The following is a 25,159-nucleotide window of genomic DNA, read 5'->3' on the forward strand; positions in this document are numbered from 1 at the left end:
ACCACTCAGGGTGATTCACCTTCATATTCCCTCAGCTCTCCTTGGAAACAGAGAGCTTTTATTCGCTTGTTACAATGGTTTATTGCCATTACCTACAACAATATGCTTTGGGGAAGTCTATTCTAGAAACATTTTTTTAGATTAATTTCTATCTCCTTGTTTGCACATTCTTGCCCTTTTAATGGGACATGATCTCACTAAGACATTAAAACCACAGCCTCCCCCCACCCTTGCACACAGTAGGAGGTGATTTCAGGCTTCCTAAACCACAGAACAGTTTGTGGTCTCCTAGAAAGCAAACAATTTTAAGCAGCAGTCTGACCTTACTCAGGCATATGGTTTAGGTCCCACGCATGGACCATAGGACCAGACCATAAAAGCAATCCAGTGGAGCAGGCAGTACACTTTGCTCTGGAAGACTCATGGCCAAGAGCCATGAACTCCTCTGATCAGCTCTCAGCTCTACCTAGCATAGCACTTCCCACTGCAAACAGCCCTGCTGTGCCACAAGGCTGGAACTCTTGAAGCCCAGTTATCTGACACCTTATCTTTGTACTACGGAACAAGAAAGATTAGTTTAACTTACCTCTGCATATCTTATATTTGGAGCTTTACACTGTCAGCCTCCAGTAAAAGCTTAAGATACTGACAGGGCTTTGGAACACGTATTTTGCTTTCCAAAATCACTTACATGAGAATGTGAAGCCACAGATCTCCTTTCCATTCGGGATGACTTGGTAGCAGCTAATGAATCATGCAGAGGTGTGCCAAGTTGCAAAGTTCTCCCTTTCATAACACAATCAAAACAAAAACTAAGGCCAAAGAGACTCAGATCAGTAGATCCTCCCTTTCTGACTCCCTTTTAACCTGACACCATCATGTAATACTTCATCCTTTCACCACTACACAAGCTCCTGAGAAAGTCACCTGGTTTCAGTTGCTTGCTAAGGAGATTCTTTGATGATCTGGAGGGCTACCTCTACCTGCCTCTTACCAAGCTCCTTGCTGCTAGAAGGATGGCCAGCATCAGCTTTCAGCAACACACTACAGGAAAAGAAGGGATGAGAATTATTTCTGAAGTTTCTCATTGACATACCTTGTAATTCAAATAAAAATGCCTAGACATGCTGAAATCAGCAACCAGTAGAAACAAGTTAAGTGAAAGGATCTCTCATGAAGTTGGCACATCATTTTGAAAAGTTTATCACCATTGTCAAAGTAAATTAATACATATTAACAGTTAAGATGAACAAGTACAGGGTAGCATTTCGAAGAACACAGCTGTTAGGGCTCACTTTCCAACAGAAGCCAATGAAGTCACACAGTGCTTCTACTGAAAACAGTTTTGATCAACAAGTAGTAATTTTTGAAATTCTTGTCGTCCCTTGAGTGGTGGTTGCTGTCTGCACCCATCTGGGAGTACAATCAGGTGACAGGGATAGATTCCTGCAGTACAGTTCTCAAATGGCCCTTTTAAGCAGCTGCAAGTCCATGTAAGTCCAAACCACTGCATTTGTTTGTGTTTTTATACTTTTATACATTAACCTGATAGCAAAGGAGAAACCAAAAGCCAATGTGGTAATGATGCATCTCAATGACACCCAGCACACTTGTGCATATTTTACACAGCAATACACAGACAGGTAACTAATATGATGAAAAACAAATCACAGTAGAGTAAAATTTTAAAAATGTCCTAAAATGTGCATTTTATTCCATATCATTATACAATGTTTACATACAGGTATACTTTTAAAACTGCTCAAAAGAAAGTGTGAAAAATAAAGTGAGGCGAATATCGATTTATAAATTCCACCCCCTCCCCAAGCTCCACACAAATAAAATACATTTTAAAACAATCTCTTCCAAATTAGTTTTCTCCTGAATTTATTGAATCTTTCATTTCAACATGAAAAATACAATTGAACGAATACTCAAGGTGAAATGTTGACCTACACTTCTGTAATGAGTCAGAAGTACACAATTTAAAACCTTCACAAGCCTTTGCTTTTTGCTGCTGCTTGCATAACCTTTGTTTTATTGAATTAGAAGGCACAGGAAGTCCAAATCCTCACAGATTAGTAAAATTCTGATAAAAATAAATTACTATGCTTGACTACTCCTGACTTATCTGGTATCACACAAAAGACTTTAAAACCTTTTGTTGAAAATAGCACCATTTCCACTTAATCTCTTTTGAATATGTATCATCATTCTTGTTAAAAGTTGTGGTGGCACTTGAGGTGGGACACTTTCAGACAGCCAGGGTCCTTCAAAAGACTAAGCACATCAAATTACTGAACTCTCTACAAAGTGTAGGTAACATTTTCTTGGGAAATGGCACATTTAAACCGTAATGTATTAGCTTAACCTGCATATGGCTTGCCCATTTTGGTGTTTCCCTGACCCCTGCCTGATAATTTAGCTGATGTTCTTGTGACTGTGGTGAAACTAAAATAACGACATGTTTATGGGGCTTCGCGGCAAGCAGGTGTAAAAATAATATAACAAATAATGTGGTTGCTGCTAAGAAGGTTTTCACATGTTGTTTAACTCCAGTAAAGTTTGATCCAGCATCTGATGCATATTAAGGTTTTCTTCTTTGGCATGCGCCACTTTCTCTGTTGTGGGATTAGAAAATCAAAACATGAATAGTAGTTCTTCAGAGGCACTGATTCTCAGAATATGAAGGCATGCAATGATCATTTCTAATCAAGGGTTTATAATGTAAGAAATGTGCATGCTCATAAATACTGATATCTCCAGACAACACATCCAGATATAAATCCAAATTAATAGAACAAATGGCAAGCAATGCAAGTTTAGAACTGTTTGCAGGTACATTTGTTTATAAAATGCACTGCCAGAGATTAGGTTCTTGTGTGTTCTAGAAGTTCTTTGCTATAGCAAACTGAGACAGTGAATGGGTTTATTTTTTTTAATTAGGGCAAAAAGAAAATGATTGAGTTCTTTGCAGACCCATAACTAAGGTTAATTTATTTCAGAACTTGCAAAGAACAAACAAGAAATTAAAACCAATCTCCCCTTCAGTCAAGTGACTTTTAAGAAATGTGTTTCTTCTAAAGCCTAAAAAATGTTAGTAGTTTTATGTTGCATGCACATTTTCATAGGACTGTCATTTCAACACACTTATATGATACAATAAATAAGCACAATGTTTTAGAACTGCGTCATACCAGAATCCAATAACAGTAACTTCATACTAATGCAAGCATACCTTTAAACTGACCAGGTATTTTCAGGTAGAGCTCTCATTCCTAGCATTTTTTTTCTTTATATTTTTTTAATAAATATTTAATTTCAAAAAAAAAAAAAGAAATACAAGACCATTTCATAGTAATGCAAAATTTATGCATTGAAGTCTCCAGATAACAAAACAGCTGTAAGTATACTTTGTGTTGGTTCTGAAACATGAATCCTGGTGAACAATTTTCTCTCATCCACTTTCTAGTAAAACTCCCAGGGCCAACTCATGACATCAACAAAGTAGCGGGTCTCTCCAGAAGAAAGGCTGCTACTTTCTGGACACTTAGCTAAGTGCTGTTACGTGTTTACTGAAGTGGAAAGGAGCTATTGCACAGCCAAAGTAAGAGCACACTGCTCCTCTGAAGGAGGTGTGAATACAGATACACGAAAGCCTCCTCACAAGGAGCATTTGTGTATTTTTCCAAAATAAGATTAGAATTTAATCCATTAATATACTGCAGAATCAACAATCTGAAAAATCAACGTCTATGTTTCTTGCTTATTTCTACATTTACTGATTCATTCTTGAGGAACTTTCAGAATAAGCAGTTTTTAAATAAGTTAACAACATAGTCACAACAAAGTTTAATCCTCATTCAATGCCAGCTTTAGTTCATTAGTTAGGCGACTGTTTTGCTCAAGTTGCTGGTAGAGTTGGTCTGTACAGGCAGCAAGCAGGTTAGAAGGAAAAAGAGGCAGAATGAAGACAGATTAGACAGAGAAAACAGATAAGTAAGTTAATAAAGAAACTGGTCACACCACAGACAGTTCAGTAACAGAAACATTTTACCTTTGTTTCCTAGAACTCTGGTAATTAAATAGCTACTCCAACGAACAGCTACTCTAATCTGCAAAGGACTTGCTAAAACTCCACTGCAGAGAACAGCTGTGAGACAGGCAAATGGGAATACAAATGGAAGAACAGCAGCTATATTCCTAGAAGAATGAAGTCCTGCTTTAACCTTCATGAACAATGCATGGAAGATTTGTTTTATGAGCGCCAATTTTCTTCGTGCATTTTTCACAATGTGGTGGAACGTCATCTGTCAGCTGCCAGAAAGCAACTGTGTCATAACCAGTCTAACCAACAGCAGGAGAGATGCTGGGAGCATGAACTACCTGCCCCTAGGTTTGACTCTCATTGTATACCTTTATTGAGGAATCTTACAGCCCAAATAGTATTTTTGATGGGTAAACATATTGTTATCACTGATATTAACACACTTCAATATCTGTAAATTGTCCAGTGGTACTTTATAAAAAGACAACCCCAAAACACTTGGTGAAAATGAAATGGAAGCATGAAAATCTGCACAGCTTGAATACAGCAAATTGACAGGATGGTTCACTTCCATGGTCAAACAGAACACCCACAGCTATGATGCAACAGTGAATTTAGTGAGTTCTGCAGAAAGAAGTTCTCTGATGGTCTTTGATGATTATTTTTTCTCTAATTGTCTATATTGGACTCAATAGTCTAGATTCAAACAGTACTCCTGACCTCTTGATCCCAGATTATTCCACTACAGGAAAAGACTGGTTCTTTTCCACAAGATTCTTAACAGCTTTCACAAAAATCCTCTTCCCCTGTGGCACTTGGACATAGCAGCCCACAGCAATAGCAAAGCCTTTTTTTTTTTTTTTAAGCAGTGAGTTACTCCATACAACACACTTGCACTGAGTGGCAGCTCCTGACAACTTCTCCCCACAGCCTAAACTCCAACAGCCAGCTCAGTAAAAGCAGGACACATTTCACAATTCTGTTCTTGGTCCAGAAACAACTGTTTTTTTGTCTCTACTATGAGGATAACATTTGACACTAAGACACACATGGAAAAAACATTGAGACATCATCATAATAAAAATTCTACTTTGTTTGGCAAAATGTATTTAGTTGTTATTCAAATACGACAACAGAATTTGAATCACAAACTTGATGCTTACCTTCATCACAGAGAATTAATTAATCTCTTGGTTTGAGGCAGAAACTTCCAGTGTTTCTCAACAACCACAATGAGACTAAAAACCCAGGTCAAGTGTGGAAATGTTGTGAGTGTAAAGTCAGCTCTTGACTACCTGTACACAAGTCTGGCGAGGTTGTGATTTATCATGCAGATAGAGCCAAAGGTCCTGGCTCCATACATAGCCACTTTGGGCCAAGCAGTGTGTTTGACTTCTGGTGCACAACCCCTGAAGCTCAACCTCAGCAGAGCTACCCTTGCATATCGCGTATCCCAGGCAAATGAAATGTCAGAGCCAGCTTTGAACTTCCGTCAACCACTCATGTATGCTACTACCTACACATGGCCAGACCTTGTGGGATGTACAGCCCGATGTACAGGTCATGTCCAAGGGTGACAGCGTGCTGAAGTACAGTGCACTGAGAAACCTGAACAGCTCCATGGAGTTAACATCAGTGCAGCACAGCCAGCTACGGATTCTGTGGGCGGCTACCTGGATATATGCACTTTGCTACCCATTTCTAATCCTCTGTCCAGACACTCATCACCCCCCAGTGCAGATGACTGATGATGCATGTTTGAACGAAGTTTTTAATTAAATACTGACATTCAGAAAAACTGTGAACTTTTCACTTTTTTTTTTTCCTTTTTTAATATTACTAGGTTTCTACATTGGGTTTTTCTGTTGCTATTTCTTCAGAAGCAACAGTATTGCAAAGAAAAAACATTACTGACAATAAAAGAAATTCAACAGATTAAGGGGTTGGAGTTGCTGTAGCACAACATACACTGGTTAAGCTGCTAAATGGCAGGACCATGTTCCCCAAGACATTTGCATGTGTGAAGTTAACCACATTTGCTTCAGTCATTTTACAAATGCTCATCTAATTATAATTAGACTTCACACTAAACATTTTACTTTTCAGTTGCAATACACCAAGTGTATTCACTTACTGTATCTTAGCTGATAAGTACTAAGGTACTGAACTCAAGTAACTGTACAACCTGCGATTGCTGATAGGTATCCCAAGAAAGCCACATTTACAAGATAAGCTAGAACTCAGCTGTGCTACGTTTGGAGATTACTTAGCCACTGCAATTTGGAACTTTAGCAATATATGCAGTAATAGGTGTAATCAGAAATCAATTCAGTTTAAACTGATTCACCTGAACGTGAACTGAAAAATAACTTTTAATTGTGAAGAAAATGAAATTAAAATAAATAAGTTAAATTTCCTAGTGGCAAATAGCTACAAAAAAAACAAGGTGTCACTATTTAATGTTTCATACTCAACTAGGCACGACCAAATCAACTGAAAGTCAACGTTTAAGCTTTCAAACCTGAAATCAGTGTAGCATTGTAGCAGAATCATCACATTATTACATTAATAACGAGAAGTTTCCTGTTCCAATTTTAAGACATTTCTCATGAGTCTAAAATTTAAACTCACAAATCTGAGCTAAGTACAAGAGTGGAAATCTACTGAAATCTCTGCTGAATTTTCGATCACATCCTGCCACTCAAGAAAAGTCTAATGAAAAAGTAAGCACACAGTATCTTCACTGACCAATCAAGGTGCAGAAGAGGGGAAAACTTTTTGCAAAGTATTTTGAATTTTTGATACTGCCCCTTTAAATCTCTCAGACAGAATTAAGCTGAAGAACATATTGACATAAAAACAGGAAATCTTCAGCATCAAGCTAGGAGAAAATTTTGGGCTTTAAAGTGAAAAATCTAATGTCAAAGGCTTAACTGCTCTCAGCTACGCTCCCACGACCAAGTGACCTTAAGGCCACTTGGTATTTTTGTAGATTTTGGCCCAACAATAACAACTGAAAAATTTCACATTAAATTTGTTGTTTTATCTGCATCATAGTTTGGAAAAGAGTGAGACCATAACTGGTCAGTATTAACCCCAGAATATCAAGAATGGTATCCTTATCCCATAGACTCCTGTTGCTGGCTTTGTATTGTCAACAGTCAGGTAAAATTGTTTGTAGAAGAAAAATGGAAGCATCAACAAAAATTAAATCCCTAATGGCAGAAAAAGTATATTCTTTTTTATTAATAACTGAAGTGGCTCTTTAAATAAATAAAAGGCAAGGGGATAGCAAAAGGGATACAGCTGGGATGTTTATTTTACATTGAGAGATGTAGAGTTTCTGTACAATAGAGCACAAAAAGCATATTCCGAGACAGGTGCTAGAAGGATAGAGTCAAGTATGCTAGAAGACAGGACAGTGAACCATGAAACATCCAAAATCTTGGCAAGATGTTTTATCCAACCTGATGAAGATGTCTTTGGAGAAGTGAAGCAAAGAAAATTATCTGCATGAAAAGAAAAAGTGAGATAAGATAGGAAATAAAAAAGCGCAGGAAAAAAAAAAGTCCAAAAAAGCAGCACACAACAGAATCCAGCATGCCAGGATGACTACTAGTGAAATGCCACACCATGCTGGGATTGGAATGCTACAGCAATTTCCTCATGTACCAGTACTACATTTTAAAGCCTGTTTTCTATCTGGAAATATCCCAAATGGACGAAATACTGTAATCTCTGTATACAGAGGAGGAAAAAAAAAAAAAGAATATTTGTTTGATAAGCCACTGACTAAACTGATGTGCTGGTACATCACAATCAAAGCATACAAAGCAATCAATATTAGACCCCTAATAAGTTGTGGAAGAAAGGGAGGAAAGCAATGTAGAAATGTGGGGATTAAAAAAAAAAAACACCAAGGAAAAAATATTTAAAATATGGGTGCACACAAAATACATGTTAAGCCCTGCTCAGAGCTAATGTCTTGCTGGAAGTGCTAGCTTCCAAAAGTTCTCAGACTGGACATCACACCTCACATGCACTTGAGAAAGCCAGAACTCTTCCCATGTCAGTTTTACAGGGGTTCATGCAAATGAAATGTTATGAGCATGGGAAGGTGGATTTAGCACAGCTGACCTCTGTTCAGAGTTTTACATCAATGCAGGAAGAGTCAGTATGTATGAATCACTGCATGGACTAGTCGCACCTTACAACCAATTGTTTTGTATTTCTCCCACCTAAAATGATTTTTCTTTCTCTCCTTATAACTAAAGTTGGTTTTACCACACTTTTGCTATTTATAAATTAAATTACTACTACCCTCCACAAAATATGCAGAAATAACCTACACTTCAACTGTCACTTCCATGGGTCTAAATCATAAAGTGTTCCTATTTTTCACACTTGTAACTTAATGCTAACAGCAGAAAATTTCAGAGCAGTCTAGGATATTTAGGACACACGCATTCCACTATTATTAACAGAGCTAAGTCTAAATTCCTTTGAAACTCTTCTAAGAGCTTTACCAGAGCAAAACACACTCAATGCAACATGTATACTGAGATTATCATCTTTTGGCAAATTCAAAATGATGGGCCCGATAAGAAATACATGAACAGAGGTGAACTGAAAGGATAAGTGCAGAGCTACAAAGGGCAACTGCAAGACATAAGGATTGCAGATACATACTGAAAGAGTAAACGCAAGCTCATTAGCTCATTGATTAGCTTACAAAATCACCATGAGTATTTACCAGGCTCGGCACAACACTCACCCACACTTTGCCACGGTAAAGAAATTGTTCATGGTATTTTGTACACCTAGTCTCGCTAAAGAAATGCGTCTCCCGCTACAGAGGGAGTATGATTTCACAAAGCCGGAACCGCGCAATCAATGAGGGCAGGGAAGCAGGTGCAGGCACAAGCTGGGAAGACATTTACATGGAAGTCATATCGTTGAGAGCGTGGTCGAGCTCCTCACTGATGGCTTTGTACTTCAGTTTCTGAGCATATAGCTCATCTAACATTCCCCCCAGGGAAAGAAGAGGTGCACGAGGAAATGGAGTGTGATCGTGGGATGGAAGATGAAGGCAATGGCATGTGATACCATCCAGAAGCAGCAGAAAAGGGTAAGAATGCACAAAAATAATTGTTGCAGCAGACAGGACAATGAAAAAAGAAAATAAAAGATTAGGGAAGAGTTAAAAAAAAAACACAACTGTGAGTAGTTTCATATGACAAGTTCATTAACTGCACTGCCAGTGGGACAACCTGTGATATAAACAAGATGAAGGAAACAAAGTGTATATGGGAAGCTAAATCTGTTTCCCTGCCCTAAATTTTTGTTCTAATGCACATCAGGAGGGCACACAGGAGTTACAGAAGTCAGTACCAGGGACAGAAGATCTGAAAATGGGTCTCAAGAAAGATGGTAATTTTTCCTTTTATTTTTAGAAAAAAACACACACTCACAGAACAACAACAAAAAAACATGTTTTAGTTTGGGTGATCTGTCAAGCACTTTTTAACAGAGAATTTTTGTTCTAAGAACTTAGCTTTTCATTTCTGCTTCCTGAGTCAGCGACCATAAACTTGCAGCAGCTCCCCAGCTATATTTTGTACCCTTTACACCTAAGTCTGACATGCCAAGCAATCAAGCTTATTAAATCCTAGACTATGTAACACATCTAAGTAGTGAACTCCATACAACTTTTTATTACCAAGCACTGCTGAATTATTTTCTCTGGAGGGAGAAAGCACATTCTACTGCAGTTCTGAAAGATTTAACAAAACCTTAAAACAAACTCCATGCATTTAAATAAGCTGTCCTCCCAAGTATATATACAATCCAAAAGATTTACTGAAAACCAGCAACTGTTCTATGTCACAAAATGCCTGCCCTGATCACAATAATAAATTACGTCAGCCTGTTACATTCTTAAGTACTAGAAACCTAACTCTTCACCACCTTTATAATAAGCTAATGCTACTTATCTAATCATTTACCCTATACATTTATAAAACTCCAAGTAGACAAGTGTAAAGCAGAAAATGAAAGGAGTCTTGAGAACATCAGAGAAAAGGAACAGGCAAGAGCAAAACACTGTTCACCTGAAACATTTAAGTCATCAATATATTTCAATTAGAAAACTTTTTTTTTTTTTAAAGAACTTTTTAAACAAACCATATTTATATAAGCAGGACAAGTTAGGCAAGTAGAATTGTGTACTAGATAAAACCAGGAGAATAAAAGATCTGTATTTCTTTAGTAAATAAGGAAAACAAGGACCATACCTTCTAGGTCATCAATGCTCTTCTCCAGCTTGGTTACTGACCTCTCAGCAAATTCAGCACGGGTCTCAGCCTAAAGTCGAGACCAGTACAAACGATTGTAGGGAATACATATTACTTACAAATAGAAGAACAGCAATTCATAAGAGGGAAAAAAGGACAATGAGAGGAATAAGACTAAAAATAATTAAAACAGCAAGGCAATGCTCCTTTTTAGGAATGACATCCAACACTATACCCCGAAATGACATGTTCATCCTTAAAGAATCAAAGTAGTTTTTATATTAAAAGAATCAAAATTTTAGTCAAAGATCTGTTATAAAGAACAGCTCTAGTTTTACCTCCTTCAGTTTGTCAGTCAGGACTTTAATCTCCTCCTCATATTTGTCTTCTTTCTGTGAGTACTGTAATTAGAAAGATCACTGATATTAGATCAAGCATTCTATGTGTATAAAAAATACCACTCTTCTAATAGATCAACTGTGTAAAAGAAATTAATGCGGGTATAACTGAATTCCTCTTACCAGACTGTGATCATATACAACTTACTTCAAGAGAAAAATTTCCCTGAGTTGTATTCTAGCAGGGTACAGCAGAAACTCTGAGTAGAAATTAGTATTACAGTTTAAAGATGAATGGCACTTGGAGAAATTAAAGATTAGCACACAAATGCCATTTTGAGTCATATTATATAAAGAATACTAAACTATGTTAGACTATTTAGCAGTAGATATGTTCAAATAATACTAATCTATGTGGAACCTAAAGGAATACAAGGTTCTGATAATAGCCAGATATGAACTGAGTATTAAGTCCAAATGCTTCACTAACAAATCACAGAATTGTAGGGGTTGGAAGGGACCTCAAGAGATCATCGGGTCCAACCCCTCTGCCAAAACCAGGTTCCCTAGAGCTGGCTGCCCAGGTAGGCATCCAGATGGGCCTTAAGTATCTACAGAGAAGGAGACTCCACAACCTCCCTGGGCAGCCTGTAAATTGTCCTGATGAAATACTGCAAAGCGATCATAAAAAAAAATGGCAAAGGCCAATCTAGGGGATAGCATAATGAGCACATTCTCACGCAAGTCTCTAGCCTACCTTCTCAGCCTGAGCCTCCAGCGACTTCAGGTTGTTGGTCACAGTTTTCAACTCCTCTTCAAGCTCAGCACATTTGCTGTTATTTCGGAAGGAAGGCAGGAAAGGGGTGGATGGAAGATTCAGTCAAGCAAAAGAAACAGGAGAAAAAAAAGGGGGAAAAGATAGAGAAAAATGAAAATAATTACAGAGCAAAAGAACGGCCTCAAAAGCAGCTGAATCTATCACAGACTGAAAGCAACATTTTACAATGCCAAATTCCATTTTAAGTGTGCATTAAGATGACAACCAGACACAAATTATCTACAGCCTTTGGCTTACACAGAAATATTTACAAAGCATTTACACGTGAGATAGTTCAGCTTCTTTTTGGCTTCATAAGAGATCAGTTTTAAAGGCAAAAATGAACAAATAAACAAAAAAGAGACCAAAGAAAAACACCAAAGCAAGATGCAAAGGGAGTAAAGAGCATAGTGAGGATCTATTTGTTACTGAGTGAGCTAACTGGCTATGGAAGCTGAAAGACTTGGGTTGCAGTTAAACCTAAAAACTGTTTATTAGTATCAGTACCTTATCCTCTGCAGCCATTAATGCTTTCAAGGTTTGATCCATTATTCTTAACTGTTCTTCCAGCTGTCGGACTTGGCTGTTAGTGAACACATGAAATGCACAAAAGCCATTCACAAAATCAGTGTGCAGGTACAGCATGCAGTGACAAAACACACGCGCACACACATACAAACACATTTACTTTGGTGCTGACCATTTATTTCAACCATTAGAGTAAATGAGCAAAACATAGCTTTGAGCTGAACGCAGGGTGTACTGCCAGTGTTTCATGCTGTTACAGTTACTGTCTTGTGGCACCTCACAGGCATCTCAGGGACAGTTGAACACTTACCTTTCTGATAGTTCAGCACGTTCCTCAGCTCGCTCCAGGTCACTCTCAATGATCACAAGCTTACGAGCTACCTACAGGCAAAAGCAAGTGACATTCATGGATAACCCATTGCTGCAGCCAACAACATCTGTCCATAGAATCCACAAAGCATGCAGTTGGACCTCTTCCCATTTTCTGGTTAACATGTGGGTTTCATCATGCGGTATCTTCAGCATTCACTTGGGTCTTTGTTACCTGACCTTTTTCAAGATCTCTTTTTTCAATTCATTGAAAGGCAGCTTTAAAATATTTTTTCTCCCTACGAGAGGGTCCTTAAGAAACCAGGGAATACTCTCAACCGTTTTAGCACAAAGATCTGAGTACAGATCTCCTGCCACCTTGTCCCTGAAGGCATCCAGGTGCCTGTTTCTGTTTCTGCAGCTGCAAACAGTGGTGTTTGCAATCTTTTGCACTTTAATCAGGAAAAAAAAAAAAACAAACAAAAAAAAAAACAAAAAACAAGAACAAAAATAAAAAGGAATTACAAGAACAGCCTAAAGTGTCTTAGAAACAGATGATCTGTGCCCAAAAACTAACCTCTTCATACTTGCGGTCAGCCTCTTCAGCAATGTGCTTAGCTTCTTTAAGCTGGATCTCTTGGATTTCCATCTTCTCTTCATCCTTCTGGGCTCTATTTTCAATAACTTTCATTCCTCTGAAAGACATGAAAAACAGGAAATGTAAGGTTCAGGGTATGCCAGTTCATCTCCAGTCCTACTACTACTGGAGCGTGACTTTCAGACACATGCATTAAGATGAATGAAGCATATCAGATACTTGACTTATCACACCTGAGGTCTAGTCCTGTATATCCATACTTCGAAGTTTAGAGCAAAACCAGCATGATTTAGGAAGAAAAAGTTTCTTTAGCTCTTTCCACACTTTAGCTCTACAAAGAAACTCAATCACTTCACTACCCTTTTTTATTTAAAATTCCAGTATAAAATGTTCTCGAGAAAGGTAAATAAGGGATCTTGCTTCTAAAGACCTAATATGACTGAAGATATCCACGTTTCTACACTCACTGTGAGATAGCACGCTCCAACCCCTGCAGGATTGACAGACATCATGTTTATGGAAAAACAGATGCAGACTCCCATGAGCTTTTCTACATTGGAGTCCTAAAGCACTGAAGTTCACCATGCTCTGCACAAGCAAATTTTAACACCTCCATAATAGGAAAAATTGTGTTACCCCTTCCATACATGTTTGACATAAATTTTCTTAACTATTTCACAATGCACAGTATGTATTTTCTTTTCAACAGGCTGTGCTGTTAGCAAGGTAGAAACAAATATCCAGAATACTTGGGATTCCTTCCCAAAAGGAATTATCACAGCTATAAAATATAATTTGCATTAGTGAAAGATGGGCACTACTTAACTCTTACTAGGAACATCTGGAAATCCCAGCCTAAATGTGACAGAATTAGTGGGATCTCTCTCTGCTTTTCTCACCTACATGTATAAATCCTAACAACAGGAGAATCAAAGCCTCTTCCAGCACTTTGCTATTTCCCTGTGGGATTTTCTACCCACAATGAAATTAAGAATCACACAGCAGCACTAGAGTAATGTTATCTTTACAACTGAGACACGAACAAAAATTCAAGCCCATACATTTCAGTCATCCTTACAAACTGTGACTGAAGTCCATGTGACTGAAGTCCAAAGACAGAGTGGATTACATGTGTGCGGAGACATAGGAGTGGTTTAATTTATTTTCCTAGCCCACACCCTGTCAACTACCACCTTCGTCATAAGGGTAATCCAGCTAGTAGGAGTGGATCCACCCACCTTTCACTCTCATCTGCAGCCTTCTCAGCCTCCTCAAGCTTCTGCAGGGCAGTAGCCAAGCGCTCCTGAGCGCGATCCAACTCTTCCTCAACCAGCTGGATGCGTCTGTTCAGAGAAGCTACTTCGCTCTCAGCCTAAGCACAGAAAGAACAGAAATTAGTTCACAATAAGACACACATCACCTTTTTCAAAAGGTTACACCACGTACCTGCTAGTGCCATTTAAGAGTGCTTTTGTAATTTCTGACTTCATCCACTAAAAAGCCCACGTAGCGATGTATATGCCCTCATTGAATTATGAAGTTATTGCTTCCTTTACACAAGGCACGTTAAGGACTGTACAACGTGTACTAGAAAGAACAGGACTAGAAGAATTATGCATTGTTTCCTGAATACGTTACCTTTGGTTCTTTGCAGACATGAACCAATTGCCTTTCTTCCCTTTTAGGAGATCAACACAAACTATCATGATCCTTCCACATTAGCCCAAATCCTTTACCTATGCCCTTTTGCCATATTTTGCAATAAATATTGCCCCAATGTTTCCTTGAATTCCATAAAAAGAGCTCAAAGTAAACACGCAAAAATACACCTGGATCAATATCTGCAATGAGATAGCTCCTACAGAGATGGGATGAGAACATTTAGAGTGCTTGAATACTCACAAGTTTTGCTTATAGGCAAGCTATTCAAGAGCTGACAAAGAAGGCATCAGCAAAGGTTACATTTTGTAAGAACTCAGGTACAGGCAACAATTGCTTAAAATATTATTTTTCCCCTCCAAACTGTCATCCTCAGATTTCCCCCAGATTTGCCTCTCTTCCATTACCTATTTGCTTAATGTTATGTACAACACATCTGCCTCCTATCATTACAAGTTTTTACTTCTAATATATTCAAACCCACACTTGTAGAATAATTTCTGTAACAGCCTTCCCATAATAACCTCATTATTAAACTCAATTTCTTTCAAAATAAACAAAACATACAAAATCACCATTATTCCAAAAAGTTAATTACTTCCAAGAACAGCAGTTACTCTTAACTAGTACTGAAAATATTCTTGCCATACGTGAGGGCAAACAAATTTTAATTTCCAGTAGGGAAAAAAAAAAAAAAAAAAAGGAAAGCTATCATACCAAAAGTACCAGTGCTTTTTCTTTAACTAAAAATTTAAGAACTGTTGTTTGTTGCTTTTATTACTCTGAGGTAGTTGGATACAGCTGGCCACAGCCTGAATTTTGTTGTGAGTAACACAAGAACTTATACAAAAGCCAAGTGAACAGCATCTGACATAACAGTAACACTGCTACTTGAAACATTGGAAGTAACACTAACATCTGAGAAGTAAATCTGTATTTGAACATTGAGTGTTGGCAGTGAGTACACTGTACCAGGAGAAGAAGAGACTAGATCCTTACGATTCCACATTAGCCCCTCTCAAAAATCTTCACCTAACTATGTAACCAACAGTGGGACTCCAAACCTGCAATTTGCCAACTTTGAATAGCAAAAAATTGAACTTTTTGAGAAACAAAGCAGCTTTGGGAGTGGTGGAAATACACGTTCTTTCAGAAACATCACCCTTGGGAAATCTGTAATGCCACAAGTTAATTATTATCATGTCAAGACTCCTCATCCCGATAAGAGTGTACAATATGCTTAGAAAACAGAGGGTGACTAAAGTTCAAGTTTTTACTTCCTGCTCCACCACCAGTAACTCAATGAGGTTTCACCAACGTTGCAGCCTTATATGGCCCAAGTCACTCGGCGGAGCAGGACTTCTGCCTTATATGGTGAGGAAGGAAAAACCCCAGTGACATTAGGGGCACTCCCACGATGAACAGGCAAACACAGCCTTCTGCATTTTTGACGCTGCGCTTAGACACTGCATATTTTTACAATGAGAGATGCCATGGATAGGTTACAACTGAGTGTTAATTATTACTGCCGTAGGAAAGACTGTTTTCCAGCTAATCATATAATTGAAAAAGGAAAACTGCATTATGAAAACGCAGTTACTAACAGCCCCACGAGATGCACAGGCACAACCAAAGGGACTCTCTAAAAGCAATGCCTGCTTGTCACAGACTCCAAACCTTTAACAATCTGGTTTAACAATCAAAAGTTGTAAACTGCAAAATGCTTTGGCCACTGCTGTAGCTTTTTCATTGTTTGCGTATCTGTACCTTGCACAGGAAGAGAAAAAAAAAAACAACCTTGAGCTGGTCACATGCTATACGTATAAGGCAATACACTAAGGGAAGGGTCAAGTTCACACCTCAGCTTGCCTGCTGCAAGGTTCTCAAAGCTTCCCTCCTCAATCATGCAGCAAAAATTAAAAAAAATCTGTGCCTGGCTGGCATTAGGGAAGAGGCACAGGTCTTTGTGTGCCTGGGAGTTCAGTTTTCTGGGTTTATTCACCAAAGTGCTGATCCCCTCCAAACAAATATGTAAGTACCAGGCAAACACGCTCTGCAGAATTCCACATTATCTCCAGGAAACAGACAAACATTACCCTTTTGGACGGTAACTCTAAGCCTTGCCCTGTGGCCAAGCTCTAATGGCATGACTTAACCAACAGACTGTAATCGCTCCTCCACTGCTCTTCCTTCTGCCACAAAAGGTATCACCAAAACTTCCCATTCTTAGTGACCCTGTAACTAACTTTAATATCCTTGTTTAGAACTGTGTGTGTTGTTGAGGGTGGGAAAATGGGTGGCCTTTACTCATAGGAAATAAAAGCTTAAAAAACAAATGCAATCGTTTTTAAAACAGAAACCCTTAGAAGACAAGTTACTGACTGTGACATGATCTCTCTCAAAAAAAAAAAACAACACAACAAACAAGCACCAGGTACGTGAAATGACTTGCAAGAATGAAGCAGCCACCCACCCATAAGGAGCCATACTGAGCTCCTTTGGAAGGCCAGCTCAAAGGGATCAGAAGGCTTACTACTGCTACATACCTTGTAAGTTTGCTGCCCAGAATGTGCAGCAAGCCCCACATTAGATGCAAATACAATAATTATCCCTTTTACACTGGGATAAACTATGTGTGTAAAAAAAAATAATCTTATTTTGCATCACTTTCAAGCAACCAGCAGACGCTGCCAAAAACGACACTCTACGTTTTATAGAAAGAAAAAATGAGTTACAGCTGCTAGGAGTTCCCAAGGTCAATGGCAAGGCAAACAACAGCACTATCAGTTTTTTGCTGCAACTACCACCCATAACCACATCTCCCTGCTACACAAATCTGTGCTGCTTACACCTGACCTTGTCCCTGCCTAAAACCGTGCAGACCACTCCCTTCCACTCTCAGCTACTGCTTTTGCTGTGCTAAACATACTGCAGATGCTCTGGTGCAGATGCACAGTGACAGGGACCAGCTAATCACATCGCTGGCGTGTTTCCACGCGCTGTGGCAAAGCAGCCAGCTGCTGCCATCTCTGCTTTGCTCCCAGGTCTCTGAGCCCTTAGCAGCCAGGGCGCTTACCTCCCCGGGGAATGAAGCAGGACGGGACGCGCAGCCAAGGAGCAGCTGCAAAAACCCACAAGCCTGCTCGGCACCTAACGTGGACCACCCGATCTCACGTCTCTCCCCTAAATTCGCTCCCCTCGGGCGCTGCAGCCTCCCCCGCCGAGCTGCAGGTGACCATTTTGTCGGCGGGGGAGGGGGGGGGGAAAGGACGCTCACCCCCCCCGACCCCTACCTCCTCCCGCAGGGCCCGCTCCTGGTCCACCTCCCGCTGCAGCCGCCCCGCCCGCTCCTCGGCGGCGTCCGCCTGCTCCTGCAGGCTCCGGATCTTCCTCCGCACGGCCTCCAGCGAGCTCATCGCCGCCATGCCCGCGCCCGGCCTCGCCTCGCCTCGCCGCGCCGCCTCCCTCCCCGCAGCCTCCGCCCCAGCCCCGGAAGTCTCCCGGTGCGCAGCGCAGCGCAGCGAGCACCGGGGCGGGGCTGGGGGCGGCGGGGCCCCGCGCCGAGGCCGGGGCCGGGGCCGAGGCTGAGGCCGGCGCGGCGAAGGCTCCGCGTCCAGGTGGGCGCCCCGGGGCTGCGCGGGGCGGCGGCGCCCCCTGGCGGTGCGGGGCTCGCCCCGCTGCCTTCCCCCTGCCCGGCCTCGGCGCCGGGGCCTCGCCGCCCGCCCGGTGCTGCGCGGGATGCGGCGGCTCCGCAGGAGGCAGGCCGGGGAGGCTGCCTCGGCCCCCGCTATTTGCGCTGCAGGCAGCCGGCGCTCCCTCCCCGGCCCCGTCTTTTCGCTCTCTCTCCAAGCTTGTGGAGCGAATACTGGGCCAGCTGCCGTAGCAGCCGAAAAAGCAACACATCCTTAAACTGTCAGGCGTATTCCACACATAGCATTAAACACGGCGTTCATCTCGATGAAAACAAGCCAGACGCTCTACCTACCCTCCGCCCGAGGGGTGACTGCAAACACAATTGCCCTCAACTAGCTTCCAAACGCTGTTTTCCAGCGAAGGCAAATAGCCCTGGGATTGGCTGGGGAGATGTTCCTTTCCAACAGGGAATCTAGTAGCATTTCTCTCGCCTTCATCCTAGGCGAGCTATTTCCAAATAGTCTGCATACTTTTCCTTATAAGGAATATCTCCCCTGGATCTATATGCGGTTCCTTTGAACAAGTTAAATAAACGTCCTGCTAGGAAGCTGCCTCTCATCTATGCAGCCATACACAGAAGAAGAAAGACATCTGATCCCCATTACACGCAAAATCCCTCTCCCCCATTCCTATGCACACTTATGTTTGTCGAGTTCTCTGTCAAAGCTACGCAACTTAATTGCTGTACTGAAATTAAACCTTTCTTTGTGGTCTCTTCTTTTTAAAAGTAAAATAGCATAAAAGCATGTTGCCTTTCATGCAAAGTTGGTTTGAGTAACATTTCCCTTTCTAAAAGTATCCTTCCACCACTTTGCTTGCTTCATCTGCGGCAACTCGTCCTCTTATTATGGCTTTGAGGTTAATTTTAAAAGCTGTGTTATAGGAAAAGGATGGTCATCGCTTTGGGAGTACTGTGCTTTCGCCTAATCCTGTAATTCAGACCCAAGATGTTCTCTGAGAGAAACTGGATTGTACAGCAGCAGCCATAGCAATCTGGACCTTAGCTGCAGAAAGAGTAAACCTGCACAGTTCTGTGCATGTAATACATTAAATGCATGTCAGGGGCAGACAGGTGGGTGGGATGAGGGCCTGGGAGGGGCACTCGCTCTTGCATTATTACCATATAAAGTGCTGAGCTATATATATCCCCCAGCTTGCTCCCAGGATCCCTGTCCTCCGAACTGCAAACCTGGCAAGTATCATCTTCCAGGGAGTTTTCGCTCAAGCAGGACTGAACTTTTCCTTGACAAGTAAAACCATCTCATGGATTTCCAGAAAGAAAAACTAGGAGAAGACCTCTTATCTCAGGGATCAGTGAGTGAGCCAACCAGTATCCAGCACCAGCTCTAACGCATGTGTGCCTAGGAACAGCTCTCTTGCAGACAGAACTAGCAGCCCTTGCTCTTCTGCATCTGTGGGATCTATATGATGTACTCTTCTTGGCTGTCCCTCTCCCAGATCTAGCGGCTATTAGCTCTCAGATTCTGTTCCACCTACTACCAAGGTAACGTCGTTCGACCCCAAGCCATTTTCCCCAACATCTGAATTGACAATCCACAGCACATGGAACAGCAAATACACATGAAAAGCACGTGCTGAGTGAGCAGAAACCCAACCAAATGCCTCTGAGAGTGTGCAAACCTCATGCAAGGAGGCAGTGCTGTGACTCCCACCTCCCTGCCCAGGAGGTGCCTGGACCCTGCCTTCAGCAAGGCTTCGGAGCGCTGCCTGGGAGTCCTGGCCAGCCTGTGCAGCGGGGGTGTGTGGTCTCTGTATTGGGGTGGTGGTGAAAGGGATAGGGGTAACTTACATCTGTGGCCTTTTTGTCAGCCAGTTCCAACTTTTCCTGTGCATCTTTAAGGGACTCGGAGTATTTGTCGAGCTCATCCTCAGTGCCCTTCAACTTCTTTTGCAGAGCCACCAGCTCGTCCTCCAGCTGTGATTCGGGTGGAAAGTGGTGGAGAGGGGAGGGCGGGCAGGAAAAGGTGCAGCAGGCAACGTGATCGTGCAAAGGGAGAAGTGCAAGTGCAGAAGAGACAGAAAAAGACAGACGGACAGAGAGAGAGAGAAGGAGAGACAGTTAGATTCTCTTTGCTTACGGCAAGGGCACAATACCTTGGCAGCATTCTCCTCTGCGGAGAGGAGGCTATCCTCAGACTTGTGTAGCTCTTCCAGCACTTGGTCCCTCGTATCCTCCGTCACATGCAATTGCTTTTCCAATTGCACAATGTCATCCTCTAACTAGGTGCACAAGAGGAAATACAATGCACAAAGACATTTTTCCCTGGGCTCTGAAAAGGGGGAAGGTCATTTAAAAATCCCTCTCCTCTCCTCTGGCCTCCTTCAGGATCTCCAAGAAACTTACAACCACCATGCCCCCCTCCCCCAAACTAATAAAGCCCCATGTGTGAAGGAGGGGGTTTGGAGTGGCCCAGGAAAATGAGGGACACACCTGGAGATGGAGGGAGCAGCCGAAACAAGTCTGCTGGGTGGTATGGGGTGGGGGGGGGACACACAAACCCAGTTGTAACGTCTTCTTCACCACGTTGCTGCACGTCTGTCCCTCGCTAACCCACTGCTCGAGGCAGCGGCTCTCAGCCAAGCCACTGTGACAAAAGCACAGAGGCCACGCAGCTGTCCCAGGGTGTGGGAACACCACCTCCTTCCTGCTGGGCCCCCAGAAACCTCCAGCCACAGGGAAAATCCCTCTTTAAGAGGGCTTCATTAGTTCAACCAGTTCTGCTGGGAAGGAGATGGGGGGTGGGAGGGGGGTCAGCAAGGTACTTATAAAAAAGGAATCAGAGAGAAACGGTCTGGAAAAACTTGTGCCCCGGTGCCAGGCGCGCCAGGACCCTCGGTGCAGACCTGCTTGCTCCTCTCCTCTGCTGCCTTCTTGTCCGCTTCGGCTTGCTCGGCTCTGTCCAAGGCATTCTCCTTGTCCAGTTTAAGCATCTGCATCTTCTTCTTGATGGCATCCATGGTGGCGGTGGGCTAGGGCGCGTCCCCGCGCGAAGTGAACCCGAAAGGAAAGCTGGAGCAGCACCGGGACGGGTGGGAGCCGAGCAGTGCCAGACGCGGCCCCGCGGAGCTGCCGGCGGGCGGCGGGGCCGGGCGGTGCGGGCCGGGGCGGCGACGGAGTGCGAGCAGCGGGCAGGGAGCGCCTCCCAGATATGTACTTTCCCAGGGGGCCGACTGCATTCCTCAAGACATCCAATACTTTTTTGGAAAGGGCTTTTTTTTTTTTCCCCTCCCTCCTTCCTTCCCTCCCCTCCCTCCCCCGCCCGTCCCTACCCCTTTCCCTCGGCTCGCTCCCCCCGGCCGGGTGGGAGGCTGGCCGCTCCCACTCGCTGCCGCCTGCCCCTTGGCCCTGGATGTGCCTATATTTGGGGCGAGGGAAGGCGGGGAGCCGTCCCTTCCCTTTCTAAATAGGCAGCACGGGCCGCTTCCAGGCTGCTCCTGGCAGGGAATGGAAAAAAAAAAAAAAAGGAAAAAGAAAGAGCAGCAGCTCTGGGGCTGGGGGGAGAGCCGGCTGCCGGGGGCCGGGCCCCGCTGGGTGCCGGCGGTGGGGCCGGGGCTGGTTTGCGCTCAGCGGCGCAGGAAGGGGCAGGGGGCGAGGCCCCTGTGCTGGGGCACGGCGGGGGCCCGGCTGAACCTCCCGGGGGAGGCAGAGCTGCAACCACGGAGCCCACGGAAAGATGGGACGGGGAAAGCGGCTGGTGAGGCTGCTACGGCTCGCACCCTGCGCCTGCCACACCAGCGAGAGATCAAGGCAGCAAAGAGAGGCTCGAGCAACCCAGAGAACAATTAATAAAACCTATAATTAAGTAGAAACCTATTTTTGCTTGTGGCAAGTCTCTGTCTCATTAGCACAGCGAGCAAGACACAACACGCTCTGTCACCACTACGCACGCTCCTTCCCATAGTGCAGAAAATACACAGCCGTGCACGAGCCCCACGGGATGGGGTTGCACAAAGGGAAAATTAAGCAGCCTCTTTGTCTGAGCTCTGTACTTACACCAGAAAATTCCTCCCTGGTTCTGTCACCAATCTGCTGAGCCGACGTAACTTCGCGGCAGGAGAGGACGTCCTATGGCTGCTGGCCTGCTGTACTTGCCAGGGCAAATAAGGGCTGTGAGCTGCGAAGCAGGCTTGGAGGCCAGCTCCCCACAGCCTCCACAAGTCATGCCATGAAGCTTCAGCTCACCCGCAACAAGACAGTAAAGGCCCGAGTTCGGACCAGAGGCTGGTTCTCTCTGCTCCCAAGAAGGCCAGAATCCGGATCCAGCTGTGAGCCACACCAAGTTCGGAGCGGCTCACACCAGGCTTGGGGCTCAGCGTGTCACTGCTCGAGAGGGTGTAATGCCAAAGCAGCAGCTTTCCCTATTCCTACCTAAAAATGATTTATTACCGCATTCCCTTTTAATAACCAAACTCTTCTGACAGTAATAGTAAAATAATAGCAATGACAGTAAAAAATAGGAAGCAAAATCTTTCTAGAGAGTGAGTTCCTCTCTTTTCTACACAAGAAGGTGTATTAATCCATATCTTTTGGTTTGGAAAACCATCTATGTAAAACCATCTAAAAAAAAACAGCAGTGCACTGCCATTGACTATTTTAAAATGCCAGACAATAAAGTATTTAAAAAGTTTGCAGATTTGCAGCTAACTCGTAAGCACAGATTTTCTTTGCGCTTATCATGCTTTCACTAGATAGCCACTTAGCCTTTCTTAAGTATAGTGAATATTTAAGAGACATCTGGTTACACATTGTTCAACAACCTGACTGTATGCATCAGTATGTTTTGTTCCTAATTGAGGAGAACTAATTCCTCTGCCACAAAAAATTCCTTTAAAAGCATATTGTGGCTGGGAATTCAGTGAGGTAGCTCTTTTGCCTTTGGGTGAAGCACAGGTCTTGCGAAATTAAACAAACAGTATCCTGTCTGGCTAATTTGGGAGTGGTGCTGATAGGCTCTTAAAGAATTCCTGTGCAGACCCATTTTTCTAAAAGAATGTTAATGATGACATGGGAGCCTTTGGGAAACATGAGAAAGTATGATATGGAGAAAAGGAAAGGAACCAAAAGCTTTTTAAAAAAGACACCTAGAAGATGCCACCACTTTCACAGAAAAATAATAATAATAACTAAAAAAAAAACTTGAGATCCCATGTGCATGAAAACATCCAAATGATAAGCTTTCTTTAAATCAAAGACTGCATCCATGGGGCTGAACTGGCTGATGTTGTTTTTATTTTTATTTTTTTCCTTTCTCTGGTAGAGAGAATACACAAAGTATAGAACCATGTAAATGTGCCTACTTTACCTTTAATTAACAATTTCTTGCCTGGAAATTTCCAGCTGGCTAAAAAAGATAGGCTTGGAAAGCAAACAGCTTGTAGAGTCACTCCCTTTTTAATTGGTATGTGAAGAAAGACTGTATACAAATTAACTTTGTATTCTGAAAAAAGAAGGCAGCACAAACTCTGTTGCTCTGACATAACACTGATTCTGCAATGTTACTTGTTATTCTGCCTGCACCCCCTTACCACCACAGGGTCCGTCTCACCTCTCTCCTTGACAAATGGTGCTGGAACTCCCTAGCAGCAGTTTTACTTAATTCTGGGGAATACCTACTGTACTGGTTTTGAATTCTGCTATTTTAACCAGGCTTTTCAGAAAACCAAGCCAGCCAACACAAAGAACTGGTAAAGTAATTTTTTTTAAAAAAGAAACATCACTGCTTCTCCTGCAAGTATGCGATGTGGCACTTCAGGCTTACTGACAAGATGATATTGTTTCCCAGGGCAAGGCTAGAATCCATTTATATCACGGTGTTCCTGTCATGTCATAAGTCCCTTGACACAAGCAGCATTTGCCTTGTGAAGGACCTGTTTTTCTGTGCATGGATTGAGCTGGTCAAAGGCAGTTCTCACTAGTGATGCTGATGACATGCAAAAAGGCAGGTGGATATATTCATTTGGAAACAACTTCAAATATACCCCTTCCTAACAAAGTTTTTTTTTTTTTTTTTTAAGGAATATTCAGGAAATGACATCTAACTTCATACTACAACTGGTTCTTCCAGTTATATGAAAACATGCCTCTTAAAAGATGATTAAGGATTTGAATTAGGTCAGAGTGAACTCATAGGCCTGTATGTGTCATTGGAAAAGCGAAGTGTTCCTTCAGAGGGAGGCAAATGTGAATAAAATACAAACTTATTTTGCAAAGTCTTTGATACATCTGCAGCCCTTCTAAAACTGGAAGGTTTATTTTAGACAAAGGGAGCAACGTGGCTATGGCACATCATTACAGATGTGAAATAGAAATCACAGAGGCACAGAATGGCTCGGGTTGGAAGGGACCTTAAAGATCATCTAGTTCCAACCCCCCTGCCATGGGCAGGGATGCCAACCACTAGAGATCAGGTTGCCCAGGGCCTCGTCCATCCTGGTCTTGAACATCTCCAGGGATGGGGCATTCACAGCTTCTCTGGGCAACCTGTTCCAGTGCCTCACCACCCTCTGAATGAATAATTTCCCTGTATTCACCTAGAAAACAAAACAATAGGTACTGACCAAATTAGGTAGGTTTTACTACCCCCAGTAGTGTATTTCATCCTGTAAGGATCTCAGAGAGCTTTGCAAAAGGCAGCCGAGGGACAGTATTTCTAAAGAGAAGTGTGGAAATGGCAAAATTCCCCCTAAGGGAAGCAGTCGTATATGCTCCAGCCATAAGGCAACAGAAGGACTTAAAATAGAGGTAGGAATCCTGACTATCAGTTCTCTGCACAGCCCAGTGGGCAGCAAACGAGGACACAAATATCCCCAGAACATGCCATTCGTGATTGACAAATGCATGCTATAACCTTATAA

At 42.5% G+C, this 25,159-nt stretch overlaps 1 protein-coding gene and 1 long non-coding RNA gene across 2 annotated transcripts; both read right to left on the minus strand.

Moving 5' to 3' along the window:
* Nucleotides 1-1,187: 1,187 nt before the first annotated feature.
* TPM1 (tropomyosin 1) lies at nucleotides 1,188-21,471 on the minus strand. The gene is given in 10 exon segments (XM_068695675.1): nucleotides 1,188-2,621; nucleotides 10,342-10,411; nucleotides 10,680-10,742; nucleotides 11,437-11,512; nucleotides 12,335-12,405; nucleotides 12,911-13,028; nucleotides 14,170-14,303; nucleotides 20,094-20,350; nucleotides 20,353-20,524; nucleotides 21,149-21,471. Coding segments are annotated over 10 exon segments (1,158 nt in total). The 5' UTR covers nucleotides 21,263-21,471; the 3' UTR covers nucleotides 1,188-2,538.
* On the minus strand, nucleotides 7,350-8,982 carry LOC137862979 (uncharacterized). Its single transcript, XR_011100602.1, has 2 exons — nucleotides 8,823-8,982; nucleotides 7,350-7,557 (listed from the first exon to the last, which is right to left on the minus strand). It is a non-coding gene; the product is annotated as an uncharacterized lncRNA (long non-coding RNA).
* Nucleotides 21,472-25,159: the final 3,688 nt, after the last annotated feature.

Source organism: Anas acuta, chromosome 12, assembly GCF_963932015.1.
Source record: "Anas acuta chromosome 12, bAnaAcu1.1, whole genome shotgun sequence".
In the NCBI taxonomy this organism is placed as follows: Eukaryota; Metazoa; Chordata; class Aves; order Anseriformes; family Anatidae; genus Anas; species Anas acuta.